General features: G+C 35.1%; 1 protein-coding gene across 3 annotated transcripts in view; it reads left to right on the forward strand.

Moving 5' to 3' along the window:
- The window catches only part of ATP8A1 (ATPase phospholipid transporting 8A1), an 84,325-nt gene that overhangs the window by 53,765 nt on the left and 14,167 nt on the right, over positions 1 to 16,393 (forward strand). For all 3 annotated transcript variants that reach the window (XM_015862437.2, XM_015862439.2, XM_015862436.2), the window contains 8 exons: positions 1,225 to 1,408; positions 1,517 to 1,627; positions 4,826 to 4,900; positions 5,024 to 5,146; positions 7,520 to 7,598; positions 8,948 to 9,009; positions 12,727 to 12,783; positions 13,227 to 13,334. In XM_015862437.2, coding sequence (XP_015717923.1) covers positions 1,225 to 1,408; positions 1,517 to 1,627; positions 4,826 to 4,900; positions 5,024 to 5,146; positions 7,520 to 7,598; positions 8,948 to 9,009; positions 12,727 to 12,783; positions 13,227 to 13,334 — 799 coding nt within the window. The remainder of the gene's footprint in view (positions 1 to 1,224; positions 1,409 to 1,516; positions 1,628 to 4,825; positions 4,901 to 5,023; positions 5,147 to 7,519; positions 7,599 to 8,947; positions 9,010 to 12,726; positions 12,784 to 13,226; positions 13,335 to 16,393) is intronic.

Here is a 16,393-nt window from a genome sequence, read left to right on the forward strand (position 1 = left end):
ATCTCAAGTTCACCAGAAGGTTGTACTCATCCCAGAAGCCTTTCTCAAAAATCTCATAGCATGTGCTGGACATACTGCTACCTTCTGACTCAACGTTATTTACAAAGAAGGCTGTTAAATGTGGAGAGGTTAATTTCATTCTTTATCTTAAAAGATATGAGGTATTTGTTCTGTTTTGGAGCTTAGTTTGGAGGAGGTAAGGAGAGGAAATGTGGGGAAATGTACATTGAGTTAGAGAAACAAAAGAGCAATGTCAGATCAAGGCAGATTATTCAGCCTGGCTGTTACCATAAAGATCATTGCCACTGTGCAAGGCAGAGAAAAGAAGGATGCAGGTCTTTGCATTTCTTCTGTTCATCTGAGTATCCCTAAATCATGTTGGCAGTTCCAGTGCCAAGAAGCACGAGACTGGATTGCCATACTTCTTAGAGTTTGCTCCTTCCCTTCCTCACTTTGTGAAACGTGCCAGTGCTGGCACATAATTTTTGTAAATTATTTTCAGTTATGATATCTCAAATATATGGACTGAATTTCAACATTCAAAATAGAACATTGTGAACTTGAAATGGAACATACACGTGACGTACAGAAAGATGGAACCAAAACTGATGCAGTTTGATCAACAGATCTTTTGAGAATCATCTATGAAATAGTTTGTTCTTTCCCCGTCCACATTTCTTGGTGTTTGGTGCAAAAGAATGAAGGAGAAGTTACTAGCAGTTACATAGAGTGGAGGATCAACAATCAAGTTGCATCTTCTATCTTAGCATTGTGGGTTGTCTTAATGCACTGATGCTCCACACTTGTTCCTTCTGCCTGTTTGCTTTGATGTCTACCTCTTAGTTTTATAAGATAAGTGTTTTAGCAGAGACTAAAATAAAAACATATAAAAGCAAAATAAAAATCAACCTACAGTTGTTCTAAGTTACTACTGGTAGTGGCAGTGTTGGATTTTCTTCCACTACTCCATTTTAGGGACCCCTTTCTGTTTGACTTGTGCATTTCTAGTCCTGTTAATGCCTTGTTTCAACAAATCCAAGGTTTCTGTGAATTTTTATGGGAATTTGCTTTTGGTGTGTAGTGAGAAGGCCAACAACAAGATAATATCATTGTCTGGGATGTTAGTCTGGTTTTAGTGCCTTTTCAAGGAATAAAGTATGAATTTCAAGGTCATTCATTTGAAAGTTGTGTATTTATTTGTTTTTCTTTTCTGTTACACCTTAGGGTATCTCCACTTCAAAAATCTGAAGTTGTAGAAATGGTCAAAAAGCAAGTTAAAGTAGTAACTCTAGCAATTGGTGATGGAGCAAATGATGTTAGTATGATACAAACAGCACATGTTGGTGTTGGTATTAGTGGAAATGAAGGCCTACAAGCTGCTAATTCTTCAGACTACTCAATAGCTCAGGTAAACCATTATGCTGTAAAAGTATAAAGTACAAAGTAGTTTAATATCAAATTAATATAACTAATATGCACATTTTCATTATATGTTTTTTTTTCTCATTTTTTGCAGTTCAAGTATTTGAAGAACCTGTTGTTGGTTCATGGTGCCTGGAATTATAACAGAGTAGCTAAATGCATCTTATATTGTTTCTACAAGAATATAGTCCTTTATATCATTGAGGTAATTTTACAGTAAATGTTGCTTCATAAAATCAAAATATTATTATTTTGAAACTTTTCATTGTTCTGTATGATTTTTAAGAAGCATTTAACTGTCAGTAAACACTAGTGCTAAATCGGTACTGAATTCATTAATGTTAGTGATTTATTTTATTTTATTTTTTAAAAGAACCCCAACAACAATCTTACTAATAAGTACATAAATAGCCTTAAATTTACCAAGAGATGTACATGTTTAAGCTCTCTGTTGAGCTGGTGTCATTAGCTGTCAAATTTGTAAACTGAACTCTTTTTTCAGAAATATGGAAAAAAAATGTTTCAAGCTTTGATTCACCAATAATTTTTACAAGTAAATCTTCCACATTTGCGTTATTTATGTAGATGTAGTTTTCAACCTTTGTGATCACATTGCAGCTTTGTGGTCAACAATTATTCTATTCCATTCTATTTTTTTTCTGTTTATATCACCTTCAAACATGTTGTAAACGTATAACTTAAATCAGATGTAATTATTCCACTAGTTGCATTCTTTCTGAGAAACTTAAATGCAAGGTGCAAAGATCCTAGAGTAATGTACCAGTTGAAGGCTCTACCTGCTAAGCAGACAGAGGGCAAAGAGATCATTTTCTATGTGGATTTTGACCCTTTACATATCACACATACAAGCATTTTGTCATATACACCCTCTCTGGAAGATTAGAGGACTTCTATTTGAATTACTATATACTCAACATTTGTCAGCTCAAAATCTTTCACAGATGTTAATGGCTCATGTCAGTGCTGTGAGTGAATGGGCAGAAATTCATCACTGAATGTCTCTGGAAAGGACAACTGCCAGTCTTGAATCTCTCTTTTCAGTTTTTTTTGCAGATCAGGCGTGGGAGCAAAGAGCTCAATGAGTATTTGTAAGCTGCTGCTTAATATGCAGAAATGCTACATCAGGAAAACTTCTGTGAGGCTTTTGTGACCACGCCTTTTCTGTCTTGGCATTTAGAAAGTAATACTATGAAAGACATAGCTGGAAGGTTAAAAAAAAAAAAAAAGTTTATTTTTATTAGCAGAAAATAGATAATAATACCTACCGTTACTTAATATGTGTGTGTTATATCTCAAACATCTGCTCAGTAGAAACAAGTACTACAATGGATTGCATGTAATCTAAACTGCAGCCTTGTTCGTAGACAGCCTTGAGGTGAGGTGAAATGAGTGCCACAAGATTCTTGGTTTAGGAATGCTAAAGGTTTATAGTGATACTTCATGCGCTCTGAATAGTGTTTATCAGAGTCTAAGCTATTGAAAAGAAACTAGAAGTGGTCAGTAATAACTTTTTTCTCCACTTTGTGTTATGGCTCAATATATATTTAAATATGCACCTCGTCTTTTATGTAGGACTAGTCCCCGTAACAGTAAAGACTATGTAGTGAAGTGTGATTGTAATGCATATGAACTGTATTGACTTACGTTTAAAAAATGTAAGTTGGAAAGCAAAAGTTTTTGTGCTTACTTTTTTGCATTATATGATTTGAAAACATAGCAGTGTAAGGATCTGCATTGAGATATGTCTCACTTTATGAACCAACGTCTTTTATTTTGAGAGAAATTCCATGGCCACTGAACCACAAAATGGTCTGAATTTTCACTTCTCCCTCTTACAGTCCAAATTACTGCTGAGACCCCTCCCTCCTTTCCTCTCATTACAGGGATGCTTGATCAGTAATTTGAGCAGTTTGATTAGGGCGCACACCCTAAGTATCTGAATCTGTGCCAAAATTACCATGATGTAAAATAAGTCATAAAAACTCATGTTTTGTTCATACAATTGCCTTCATTCACTGTGCCCCATAATCAGAATGAACATAATTTTCTGTAATTAAATTTCCCACTGTGAAGAAAGCTGTGAGTTTCTTGTCACTGTCGCTATTAATACTGTATTCAGCTCTGTAGAGTTTGGTTTTCATGTAAGGTTAAGGGTATAATTTTCTTCCTAGAGTTATATTTTTGTTAAACTGTCTAACATTACCAGCAAAGAGATGTATGCACTTAAGCCTGGCTACTGAGTCGCTTATTCCTTGACGATATTTTGCTTTTACACCACCCTAAATCATTACAAATTAAGTGTTTTTAAAAGGGGTGAATCATGTAATGTTATCTGTCCACTGGTCCCCTACCAAGAGCCATCTTCCCAGTGTGGGGGTTTGATAATGCAGAAGCTATGCCTAATGAAGAGGTGAAAAAAGAGAAGTCAGTTGAGCACAACTTGTCTTGAACAGTGGTGATGAAGTTCTAGACTAGATTCATGCCTTAAGCTTACTTCTGTGCTTTTTGTATACAATCTTGTTCCTGTAATTGTACATAGTTACTTTTTATTGCTTGAATAAGTAGCAGTTTTATCTGGATTTCAACTTCTGTTTTTCGTCTTAACAGTTGCGAATTTCAATTCTTTTTTACCTCAAAGTATTTGCAAAAATGTTCAGACATTCCTCCATGTAATAAAAGTTTGTTCATGGAATCTGATCATCTGCACATCAGCCTGCATGCATATTGATAAACATGGGATTTATAGCAATTCATGTTTCCATTATGAAGTCAAACAAAATGCGAACTGTAGCAAAGTCTCTGCAAAGCGACATGTAAAAGTTCTCCTGAAAGACATGAGCCTTAAATTAACTAGAATATTGTTTAGGTGATCCCAACTTCTGACACCTTACAGTGAGTATTTGTCAAAGACAGTGTATTTTGGCATAACTTGGTAGTAAAACATCCTCAGACATTATTCTTCTGTCATTCAACTAATATAAGCTTGAGGTAAGGAAAATAAGAAAGTGGTCTTGCTTTGCTGAAGAACATGAGAAAATGTGTTTTTATCTATGTTTCTAAGAATCTGTGTTTCATTAAAAAAGAAAAAAAAAATCAAGTGCATACAGCTAAATTACTCTTAAATGATTAAAAATCACAAAATTGATTCTGAAAATAGCTGATCCCTGAAGTGTTTTCATATTTAGTTGGAATTGCTTACATATTTGACCAGTTCTGAAAACAAGTTGTTTCTATAATAGTTTTTATCATAGAGGTTTAAACCAGAACATTCTCAACTGTATTGTAAATGTGTTTAGGAATACCCCATTTTGTAAAGCTGATGAAAAATCTGTTTATTACACTTTGCAAGACACTTGAGTGGTATGATTTTCCTCTTTTTCAGGTCTGGTTTGCTTTTGTCAATGGCTTTTCTGGACAAATTCTCTTTGAAAGATGGTGTATAGGCCTTTACAATGTGGTAAGGTTGTTTTTGTGTTTCCGTTTTCAATCATTATCATAAAGGCTTCTTGAGTAAGCAACTCAGAATAATCCATAAACAAGGTTTCACTCTTGCAATATGTTCTCTTAATCCACATGCTAGATGTTTACAGCAATGCCTCCACTGACTCTTGGAATATTTGAGAGATCCTGCCGAAAAGAAAACATGCTGAAATATCCTGAGTTATACAAGACTTCCCAAAATGCACTGGACTTCAATACCAAGGTAGATAAAAGTCAACTGTGATTAAAACACAATTATCTTTAGGAGAGGATTTTTATTACTGCTGTTTCCAGTTGTCTCCTTATCCATAAATGGTACAAATCATACTTATCTGTTTTTACTAATATATGGAAATGGACAGCAGGCATTCTTTTATTTTCAGCCTTGATTCTTTTCCTCTGCTGGCAATAAAGCTGTCTTCTATGGGCAGAAGTGATTAAACTTCTCTGTCATTGGTTTGTATGAGTTTGTACTGTTATATGGAAATGGATTACAGAAGCCTGTGGAGAAGCGTTTCAGAGGACAATAAAAACTGTCATTAGATTTGTAGAGGGAGGGACATGGTTCAATTCTTTGTCAATTTGGGGTTGTGATTTTACAATTTAATTCTGAGTTTTGGAAGAAAATACTTGAAGACAGTTAAAAATGCAGGAGTTAAAAAAGGGAGACGAAAAGAAATTTGGGGTTACTTGATAGTAAAAAACCACAGGGCATATATATATATATGAAACCTGCAATTTCTGCAGATTTGTCCATCAGTGATCTGTATCAAGAGATAATTAAACTATTTCCTGAATCTGTGCAAACATTGTGACATTGTAAGGGTTCCTTTCGATTTTATTTTTCTACATATAATTAGGACATAATGTCATTGTATAATGAAGTTGAAGATATTTTTAATTTCCCTCTGAATGCCTGTTAAGTGATGGTTTGTGGGGAGTTGATACTGTTACTCTTGTGCCACTTTTCTCATGAAACTGAAGTACTTGTGCAGAGAATTACTTGTCTAAACTGTCTTTGACTATTCTATGCATGAGTTTTTTCTCTGTCAGCCTCACTTACTCTCTTCACCCACAAACCTGAAAATAAGGAAACTAACTTTATGTCTCTGTGAATGCTTGACCAATATAAAACTTTATGTCTCTGTGAATGCTTGACCAATATAAAACTTTCAATGGTCTGTTAATTCAGGCACTTCTGTGTTGTGATAGTTTTAATACAGTAACGTATGTCATGAGTTACAGTTCAGTTTTTAAATGAGAATTCTGTTATACATGTATACTTATTGCACAGTTCTGTCATTGACTTAATTTCATTCAAATTCTGTGGCTCTTCCCATACAATACTCATTAGGAGTAAAAGTCTACAAAATTCCCAGCTATATAAGTTGAATAGGTGTTGTTAAAGATTTGGAAACATGACTGTCTTGAATGTTGATGCAGATGTTTGTTATGGTAAAAGGGATCAAAGGTTATGAGGTCATGACAGAGGTTAAAGGATTAGCATGTGACAATAAGAATTGGTCAGGAAAATGGAAAAGTAGAACTAATTTTTCTTGCATCCACCTGTGCTTTCTGTCAAATAAAAACTTCTGGTAATGACATAGCAAGAGGGAGAGACAAAGGTTAATGAGTAGCACAAGTTCAAATGTGCAAAGTGTTGGAGTGTAAATTGGATCATACATCGTAGGGTAGTTGTATAATCTAACAAAAGACTTTGAGACATTGTGAAAAATGTTGTGAGGCAAGCAACTTCATTTCAATTGTTTGAACATCTGAACTCTGATAATACACATTAGTTAGTTCTAATTAAGGCTGTTACTGACAAACGTTGCTAATAGAAAACAAAAAAAAAAAAAAAAAAGGTGGATTGGGGGGACAGTGCTTGGAATTGCTATCCTGAAGGCACAAGTAACAGATATAAAAAGACTTAAGAATATGTATGATACCTATTACAGAAAGCATCAGAAGGTGGTTTCTGGTTAAACTTAAAACAGTTGGTTTTGGAAGGTTTTTTTTATAATGGAAATAATTTTGAAGTTAATTCAAATTACGTAGAAAGTACATTATAGAAAGTTCAATGTGATAAAGGTGTCCACTTCAAGAATGAAGCACATAAGGAGAAATCTAAGGAAGATATTATTTGTCCTCTTTTAATTTCTTTGTGTGTGGAAATATGTAGGTAAGTTTATGTAAACTCATTGTTCATTGCTCTGCTGTAAACATAATTATGCAAAAAGCAAATTATAAAAACTAAAGTCCTTTTTTACTTCCCTTCAGTAGAGTGTAGCAATTGTTCCACTTGTCTGGTTTAGTTTATTTTCTTCTGATGATACTCCCATACGGATATGTTTTAATTGCCCTTCTGATTTGAAATTAAAAGAAGGAGATAATACATACTTTTTCAAAACATAAAAATAAACAAATGACCCATGAAGGGCTAAGAGGCAGAAAGTGCCTGTCAGTTATGTTACTTCACAGTGGTGGCCTGACAGAAACACATTTTGTGAATCTAACAGGCAGATGAAAAGAAAGGTCAGGGTTCACAGAGCTAGTTTGTTGCAAATGGTTCTCATGGATTTCTCTTTTCCCTTAGGTTTTCTGGGTACATTGTTTAAATGGCCTCTTCCACTCATTCATTCTGTTTTGGTTTCCACTAAAAGCCCTCCAGCATGGTAAGTGTTATGAAAAATTAAAAAATAAATCTTAAAAGGTACTGCATTTCTAAGTAACTTTTTAATGTAGTAATGCTTTATTAATACTAATAACTTTGTGAAATAGTGTCACTTCTACAACTGGAACAGATGCAGTCTATTTTAATTGTTTTATTTAAAATGTGTTTAAAAGTAGAAGCAGTACTGTCTACATGAAACTATGAATATGTTTGAAGTAAATTTAAACTATGGAGAAAATTACTATTTAATTGTTATATTTATATAATAATCTACTGTGTAAAATACTTAAAAGACCATAAATCACTAGAGTCCTTTGCATTGTCTCTTATGTTGTAAGTCTTTTTTGCCTGTGGATACAGTCTTTCCTGTTACTTCGGGGGTACGTAACCCCAGTAGCTTAAATCCATTTCAGTAGGCTTGGGACAGATCAAAACAGGTCATCCTGGACAGCTCAGTCCTGTCACTGTTCTCACTTAGCTGTCTTATGTGCATCTTAGATGTAGAAGGAAACAGGGTGGTTGGGAAGCACACTGTATTAATTGTCAAAGACTGGAAGTGTTATTTCCAGAATGTGGGAATATTTGTGTTTATGGCATCTCTAATAGGCCTGGGATGTTTTGCCTCCATGCTGTAGAAAATATAAACATAAGGATAGCTTGTGCCTTGTACTTTTTCTGTAAAATTAGTAGTCATCTCAGCTTTCTCAGCCGGGCAGTTTTCTCTAGCACAACTGGAGAAATGTTTTCACAGGCATTTTGGAATCATAGAATGGCCTGAGTTGAAAAGGGCCATAACGATCATGTAGTTTCAGCCCCCCTGCTGTGTGTAGGATTGCCAGTCACCAGACCAAGCTTCCCAGAGCCACATCCAGCCTGGTCTTGAATGTCTCCAGGGATGGGGCATCCACAACCTCCTTGGGCAACCTGTTCCAGTGTGTCACCACCTTCTGTGTGGAAAAACTTCCTCCTAATATCTAACCTAAACGTTCCCTGTATTAGTTTAAAGCTGTTCCCCCATTTCTTATCACTATCCACCCATGTAAACCAGTCATTTACATGGGATTGTGGGAATGTTCTGGTGGTTGACATAAGAGAGTGAGACAGTCACAACTGCTTGTGCCTGAGAAGGTTAAGGGAAAAACTTCTTGCATTTTTCCATGCTGAGTAACTTCTGATGTGTACTGGAAAATAGGGAACAGCCTGTTTTCTCTGAAAGGCCACTGGATGCAAGTTGAATGGCAGCGTATTGCCTCTTGTTTTTCCTTGCAGTGTGGTGTTCTATCCAGAGATGAATGGTAAATAGAGTATAGTATAATACTACTGAGTATATTTGTTTGCTTCCTTCCACAGGAACTGTATTTGGTAATGGTAAAACTTCAGATTATCTGCTCTTGGGAAACACCGTGTATACTGTAAGTCTTGCTACAGCTATCTGATGCTCTATCAACTGTTTGTCTATACTGGCTCTATCTTTAACTCCTACAGAAATGGGTTTTTTTATTATTTATAATTCTATGTATTGAAGACTTGAAGTGAAATTGTGCTTGGATGAGTCTGAGAAACCTTAATGTGTGTTTTGCACTTAACTCCAGTTTTTAAAACAAATAAAGATGCATAAGACTCATTTGTCCTTTACTGAAAACAGTCTATTTTTGAAGTAGTGGGAACTGTAATTCCCTAATTAATAATTACCATGATTTTAGGTAAGTTTCTGCATTGGAGACATCGTTAGTAATTGTGTGTGGAACTGGTTTGTTGACTTAAGAAAGTATAAATCTCTACTCCCTCTCTTAAATAGTAATAGGAACTTGAAATAAAGGCAGAGCTACATGCAACTAAGACTTGCTGGATCTGTTTTACAAGGCTGTCAAACTACTACAGTAATTGAACTACACTCGTGTGTTTTGGACTGTAGATAAAGCAAAAGTACTTACTAATCATTCTTGCTTTTTCTTTTAATCGTTATATCTCATAAAATGAAGTGATGAAGCTAAATACCTGTTCTTCACAGTGTTATTTAGCAGATACGGGTTTTCCAAGAAGTCTTAGAAGCAGAATTAGACCTGCTCACTCTCCCCTGGCCTTCAGAGTTGAAAGTGTCTACCAGAACCACCTATCATTTAAAGTGAAGCAGGTTCTTCTCAGAGAAAGAGGTTTTCTGCACCAGGTTCAGACCCTACTGTTTACGTATAAGTTGCAATCTGGCTCAATTCAGCTGATGTGAGTTTTACAAAATGTATACACGACTTGTGTAACTTGACTTATCCTACCACCTGGGCCAGGTTTTCTGACATCCAGCATCCATTTCTGCTCGTAAAACATCCTTAATAATGGCCATCATTCTATAGAGTGAATCTCTTAAAGTGTCTTTTACAGTGGCCATCATTTAGTGGAGTTGGGTTAGCACTGTACACATTGTTAAACCCAATTATTCAACATACTGCTGTAATCACAGCTGAAATTCTGTCCTGAAATGGTCTCAGAACTTCATCCTAGTAGTGGTTCTGCTCTGTGTCTCCTTTTGAAAGCCAGGCTTAACAGCAGAAGAAAACAAGTTACATATGCTATACTAAGAGGTTAGTGGATTAGGGTTTACTTATGTTATTTGGACTGTCAACCATCAGTCTTGAAAATGGCCTGTCTTGAAATCTTAGCACATCTGAGTATCATCTGTTAAATCAGGTGGTTCACGAGCATCAAAGCCTGCTTTTTTAGATTTACAGTAGCATTGTCCTCTACCTTGAGAAATGATTTCATTTCTGATGCTTTCAGTATTATAATGTGGAGCTGGTCATTACTGTTTGTCAGGCTGCATCCATAAATCCTTAGAGGTCACAGTTGCTTAGAGTCACTTTCTACAACTAGTTTTCTACTGAAAACTCAGTCTTGAGAGTCTTAATTGATTGATACTATCCTACAAAATGGTCAAGTATTCCAATAAACTATTACTTCACCACTTTAAGTCCAGACAGCCAGCTCTTTATTTTGCTTCCCTTCCCTTCACATTGAAAATCTTGGGAGGAGCGTGTGTTGCAATTGCAATATTCCTGTCCTTGCACAGGAATCCCAGATCTTGAGTAATCTCGAAGCTATGAGAGACTTTGAGTTTGGGGATGAGGAACACTGTAATGCGAAGAGGGAATTTATTCACACAGTCATTATCTCCTTTGACAGCAGCATTCACTGTTTTTGTTTTGTCTGCATGGTCTATGCAATGAGACTTCTTAAACTGATCCTAAAGGATAATTTCTCTTCTTATAACAGATTCAACAATAACAAGCTCATGTGATAGTGAGAAGTATTTTTCTCCATAATTCATTTTTTCATGCATCCAAACACAGCACCATGACTGGATAGACTAAGTTAATTATAAAACTCGTCATGGTTGTTAATTTTCTTCTAATGAGATTTCACACCATTTTTAAATAATGAAATTGTGGCACTGTTTGTTTTTGGTGTTTTCTTTTTTTTTGGTTTTTTTTTGGCGGGGGGGGTTGGAGGGAGGGAGGGGGTTGTTTTGGTGTGTTTTTATCATCCTTATTAATGCAGCAGCAGTTGAAATGCTCCAGAAGTAAAACCATAAACCTGTAGGTAGAGTGAAAGCTTTCCAGTAGGATTTTATATCCTTCTATGCTCCAGATACAGTGCAAGACTTGTCAGATATATTTAACTACTGATTTTCAGCTTCTGATAAAAGGAGATTACTTCTGAGTTTTTAAGGCTCCTTGAAGCTGCCTGTGTGGCCAGTAAACCAGATTTTAAATCATAAATGTCTGAAACTAAAATGTAGCTATTAGAGTTTGGTCTTTGTGGCTCAGTTTTTTGGTCTCATGTGTTTCGGACTGTAGATAAAGCAAAACTTGTAATACCTGTTCACAAGTGTGCTAAAATTATATCAGTTATTTCCTTAGTGAATAGAAAACTTGTTTCTGTAAATTTCAAAGGAAAGAGATAAACAGTTCTATTGACTGCACATTTCTGTTAGATTGTAGATTTTCATCTACTGCTCATCTCTAAATGAAAATGGAGCATGTCATACAGGAGAATAACATGATGTGTTCAGGGATTGCTCCATAAAAATAAGAGTCAAAATAAGAAAAGATGAAAAATGAGAAAGAAGGAAAATGACATAAAACTGCTTCAGTGTGTTATTTTGTACACAGAACATATGTTTTGGACTGTCACCATTGGCTCTGGCTTTTCTGAGTTTGGTGAAGGTGACTCTTGAACAAAGTACTGCTGAAATGAACAAAACTTTGAATTTAGACTAATGTAAACTTAAACAATTGCAGGTTTTCAGCCAAACCTCTGTAGCTTCAGAATCTCTCTTTATGTAGAAAGTTGTAGTCATCCTCTCAATAGCTAAAGGCCATTTATGATCTCTTACTGACTGCAGTGAACTACGGTTGGAATACTTTTCACACACCTCTCTGTTAACCAAAATAACATAGAAAGAGAAGTTAGCAACTTGGTTAAAGGCAAACTTCCAGCATTCTAGGAGGCAAAGGAAATTTTTAAGATTCCTAATATAAGAGTATTCCAGATAGAACAAATGAAGACTGTCTTTTGAAGCTAATAATCCTCCATACTTTATTACTTGCTCATTAATTGCATTTACTTTTAAAGTTTGTAGTCTGCTTTTTCTTGGTCATTTCAAATGGGCACTTAAACTTCAGATCTAAACTCACATGCTTGCAAAAAAAGAGGTAAAGTACAGCTAGCAGCAGTCTAAAATAATTTTATTTTGGAGCTGCTGAGAATTCTACATTTTTGGAACACATCCTTTTAAATCAGAAGGGCCATTCCTTAGCTTCTGCAGCTCTGTATAGAAATGACTGTATTTCATTTTGCTAATTTCTATTGCATTGGAACTCTGGAACCTGTTGTGTTGACCAGTGTGTGGTCACACAGAGACAGTACTTTGTTGAATATTATTAAAGAAATCTCATTTAAATTGAGAAGACTGGTTATCCTTTCTCTTATTTGTGCGAGTAAACATGACATAAATTACAGAAATAGTTAAACCTCTTATTCTGTGTTCTCCTGAAATAGTAACCATATAAACAAATTCTATATGTGTTCAATAATCTTCAATAACAATCCCCCTCTCTCTCTCTCTCTCTTTAAAGTTTGTTGTTCTAACTGTGTGTTTGAAGGCTGGATTGGAGACATCTTATTGGACTTTGGTAAGCAAATGTCCTTATCACATTCTCGAGTGCACTATGAAGTATGGTGGATGAATTATTTTTTTTTCTTATTATGTCTCTGCAATTTTCTAGCTTTTGGTGTAATATCAAATTATATTGTGGTAACTCAAGGGAAGACAGAAAATACATGCATGAAAAAAAATGGTGAATAGTGAAAAGGACTTTGGAGTAAGGCTTGAAATCATCCTAGAAAAATAAAATGACTGAATTGTTTGTAATTGAGCTTAAAATGGTTTAAAATGTAAATGGTATTACTGCTGAAAATATAAGCTTCCTTTAAGAAACTATAACAGTTATCAGTAGGCATGGGAATGTTATATATCAGGTATATCAGAAATGCATCATAAATAGTTAGTAGCAACGGTCTTTTTTATGTCATAATAAATCTACAATGACTGTTATGTTTTTCTTTGTTTTAACAGTTCAGCCATATAGCTATCTGGGGCAGCATAGCACTCTGGGTAGTGTTTTTTGGAATCTACTCTTCTTTGTGGCCAGTCATTCCTATGGCACCCGATATGTCAGGAGAGGTAAAGTATACTTTAACTAATCTCCGCATGTGTGCAAAGAATACTGTTACAGGTTTTAGTTCAAGCCTAATCTGTATTGGATCCTTCTCTTAGCTTGCGGTACGCAGGATGTTTGCTTCTTATTATACCTTCAATGTGGAAGTCATGTTTATTGCAAGCAGAATGAAACTTTACTCTTTTGAAAGAAAATCTTAGCTAACATGCTGTGATTGTATGGTCTAGCAAGGAAGAGTTGACAAATACGCTGCATCACAGGTACATAGCAACTTTTACTTTTCTAAAGAGATGACTTAACCGAATTCAGAACTCAAAATTACAGCACTGACTTGGCTGGAGACTTTTTATACTTAAGCAGTGTACTACATGTGCTATTTAAAGCTGTCTTTGAAACTAGTATACCTGAGAAATTTGAGTTGCTACAATATGGCATGAGCCGCTGATCATCATACACACATTTACTTTTCAATTGGTGTTGTGATTGACATGTATTAGTGCACCATTTCTTTAATCTTTTTAGTGTAAATATTGTTTTCTCTTTTACTGTTATCCTACTTGTGTAAACCTATTGTGACTATTGCAAATAGTGCTACATCCACAAACAATACGCAATTTCTGCTTGTCCTGATCTAATGGAACTTCAGTCCCAAATTCTCAAAACCATTCATTCATTTCTAAAAACATCTGAAGCTTAGTATTTATTCTATAGACACTAATATCTGTTTCTAAGTGTGGCTGTTGGGAATAAGGTGAGAATAACTGTTTCAGAAAGATAACTCCTCTGATTGTTCTCAAAGCGCATCAAGATTAAGCCACACACAAGTAAGACAGTAGGTGCTCTTAACTTTGCTTCTGTCATGTAATTCGGCAATATAAAAAAACCTGCACATTGGGGGAAACGTAGTGAATATCCTTCCCTTGCTTGGAGTTAAATCAGACCCACAAATCTCTCCTCCCACATCAACTGTTATGGGAAAACTAGTTTGTAGTCATTTATGTAAGTACTAAATTACAGTGGAAGACATGAGGAGTTGACTTAAGTACTTCTTCAGTACTTGGGCACCAAAGAAAAAGGATGAAAATTATACAATTTCCTGCTGTTTTTCCTCTCCTTTATAACCTCTAATATTCCTATATATAGGTAGATTTTATGTTAACTTGTTGCCTCCATTACTCAAAAAAATTATGTACATTTTTCTAAATTAAAGTAATTATAGCTATTGTACCTAAGTGTTTTTCTTCATACACACTATATTTTTAGAAGAAGCTCCAGAATATATCTGGAATTTGTCATGTGTGGTTTTGATTTGGTTGGTTTTTTTGTTTTGGTTTGGTTTTTTTTACATTGTCTTGTTAAAGAGAGAAGAACAGCTGTAGCAATAAGAACAATGTGGGTAACAGGATGTGCTGCACTTGCTAGGGCATAAAGTTGGCTACTTCATAGTTGAAATAGCTTGATATTTTACTTAATGCATGTTCAGGCTCTGAAGTTGTGAACAAAAGATGTTGCTGAAAGGAATGCATTTCCTACAAACTTTGCAAAGTAGTTGCTCATAAAGTGAGGTTTCTGCCAAGAAAACATAAATACTTGACACCAAATTAATATGATTTACTAAGTTAAATAAATTAATTTGGGTAAAAATCTATCTGTGACTGAAAAGTACCTAGTTATTCTGTTAGAAGGAATTTGTGGGTTTGCTTATGTATATATAGTAGCATGCACACAGTTGTTGGAGAGGTTGCTTTTTGCTTCTGTTTCTTTTTCTAAGAATATAGCTAGAGTCCTGTGACACTGAAATGTTTTTTCTTAAACTTCTTATAGACCTTAAGTGCTCATTTTAAAAACTCCTCTAGCTTTTTGAGCAATATTCTTTATAGACTAAGACAGTCCTGTTGACAAATACAGTGCCTCAGGTGGAAGCCAGGGTTTTTGTATGCTATCCTGGAGGCCTTCAGGGCAGATTTGCTGGGTTTTGCTGAAGAAAGTCCCAGGGGTCTTGTAAGTATTCAAACTGGAAGATTCACAGCTGTGAAACATACTATGGTGTGGTAGAAGAAAATGCACATGGACGTCTCTACTTTTCTGTGCAAATGCTGGTTGTCTGATTCCTTCAAATGTACGAGTCACATCTGAATACTTGCGCTATCCAGATACATTTAGCAGAATGTAAAGAAACAAGCTGACCTATGTTTCAGTAGCCAGCGGATTAGTGGGAGAAATGTTTGTTTTCCTGTTTTTCCATACTGTGCGATATAGCACCTGAAAGAAAGAAATGATGCTTCAATTAAGTTGTTCTATATTTTTGTCTGTGTAATCTTCTTGCAGTAACTATGCATTAACTAATGAAGTTTCTGTAACTTACATCACCTAATCAGAGTAACTGTTTGAATGCAGGTCAGTAGAATCCAATGCTCGTAGATTATTTCCATTAAAGTGATAAAAATGCTAAATTTCTATGCTAGTAAAAGTTCTTTTTCTGAAACAAATATGGGTGTGATTCAGGTTGAAAAGACATAACTGGGAGGGAAGCATAAACAACTTAATGACTGTTTTACACTCATACTAATCCTCAGTCTCTTGATACTGTTTTATGCTCTGAATTTTTAGGGGGATGTTGTTTTTTTATACACCCATCTGATTCATGAAGTAGCTAAAAATTATAAAAGTTACTAAAGTAAGAATTATGCTATTAAGATTAAAAGCAAAAAATCAGTATCTGCAGAAATGTTTGTGTTTATACATAAAGTTTGCTTTAAATTTTTCACTGTTGGAATCCAAAAGTAGGGAATTTTCATAAGCAAATTTTCTTATAGAGATTATCAATGATGTCTCCGTTTAATTCCCTTTGGTTGGTCTCTGTTCTGAGTCTTACTACCACACAATTTAGTTGTACTTAGTCTTTAGTAATAGATATTTTTTAGCCAGTTATTGCTGTTCCTGTGTATATTTTGTGTTTTATCATTGTGGACTCTTTGGTGGCTGCTTGTTGTTGATGCTCTTCTTTTTTTTTTCTATTTCTTTTGAAATAATCTAGATTTTCTTAAAATGCAAGGAGGGAGTT

The sequence above is a fragment of the Coturnix japonica genome, chromosome 4 (genome assembly GCF_001577835.2).
Source record: "Coturnix japonica isolate 7356 chromosome 4, Coturnix japonica 2.1, whole genome shotgun sequence".
Lineage (NCBI taxonomy): Eukaryota > Metazoa > Chordata > Aves > Galliformes > Phasianidae > Coturnix > Coturnix japonica.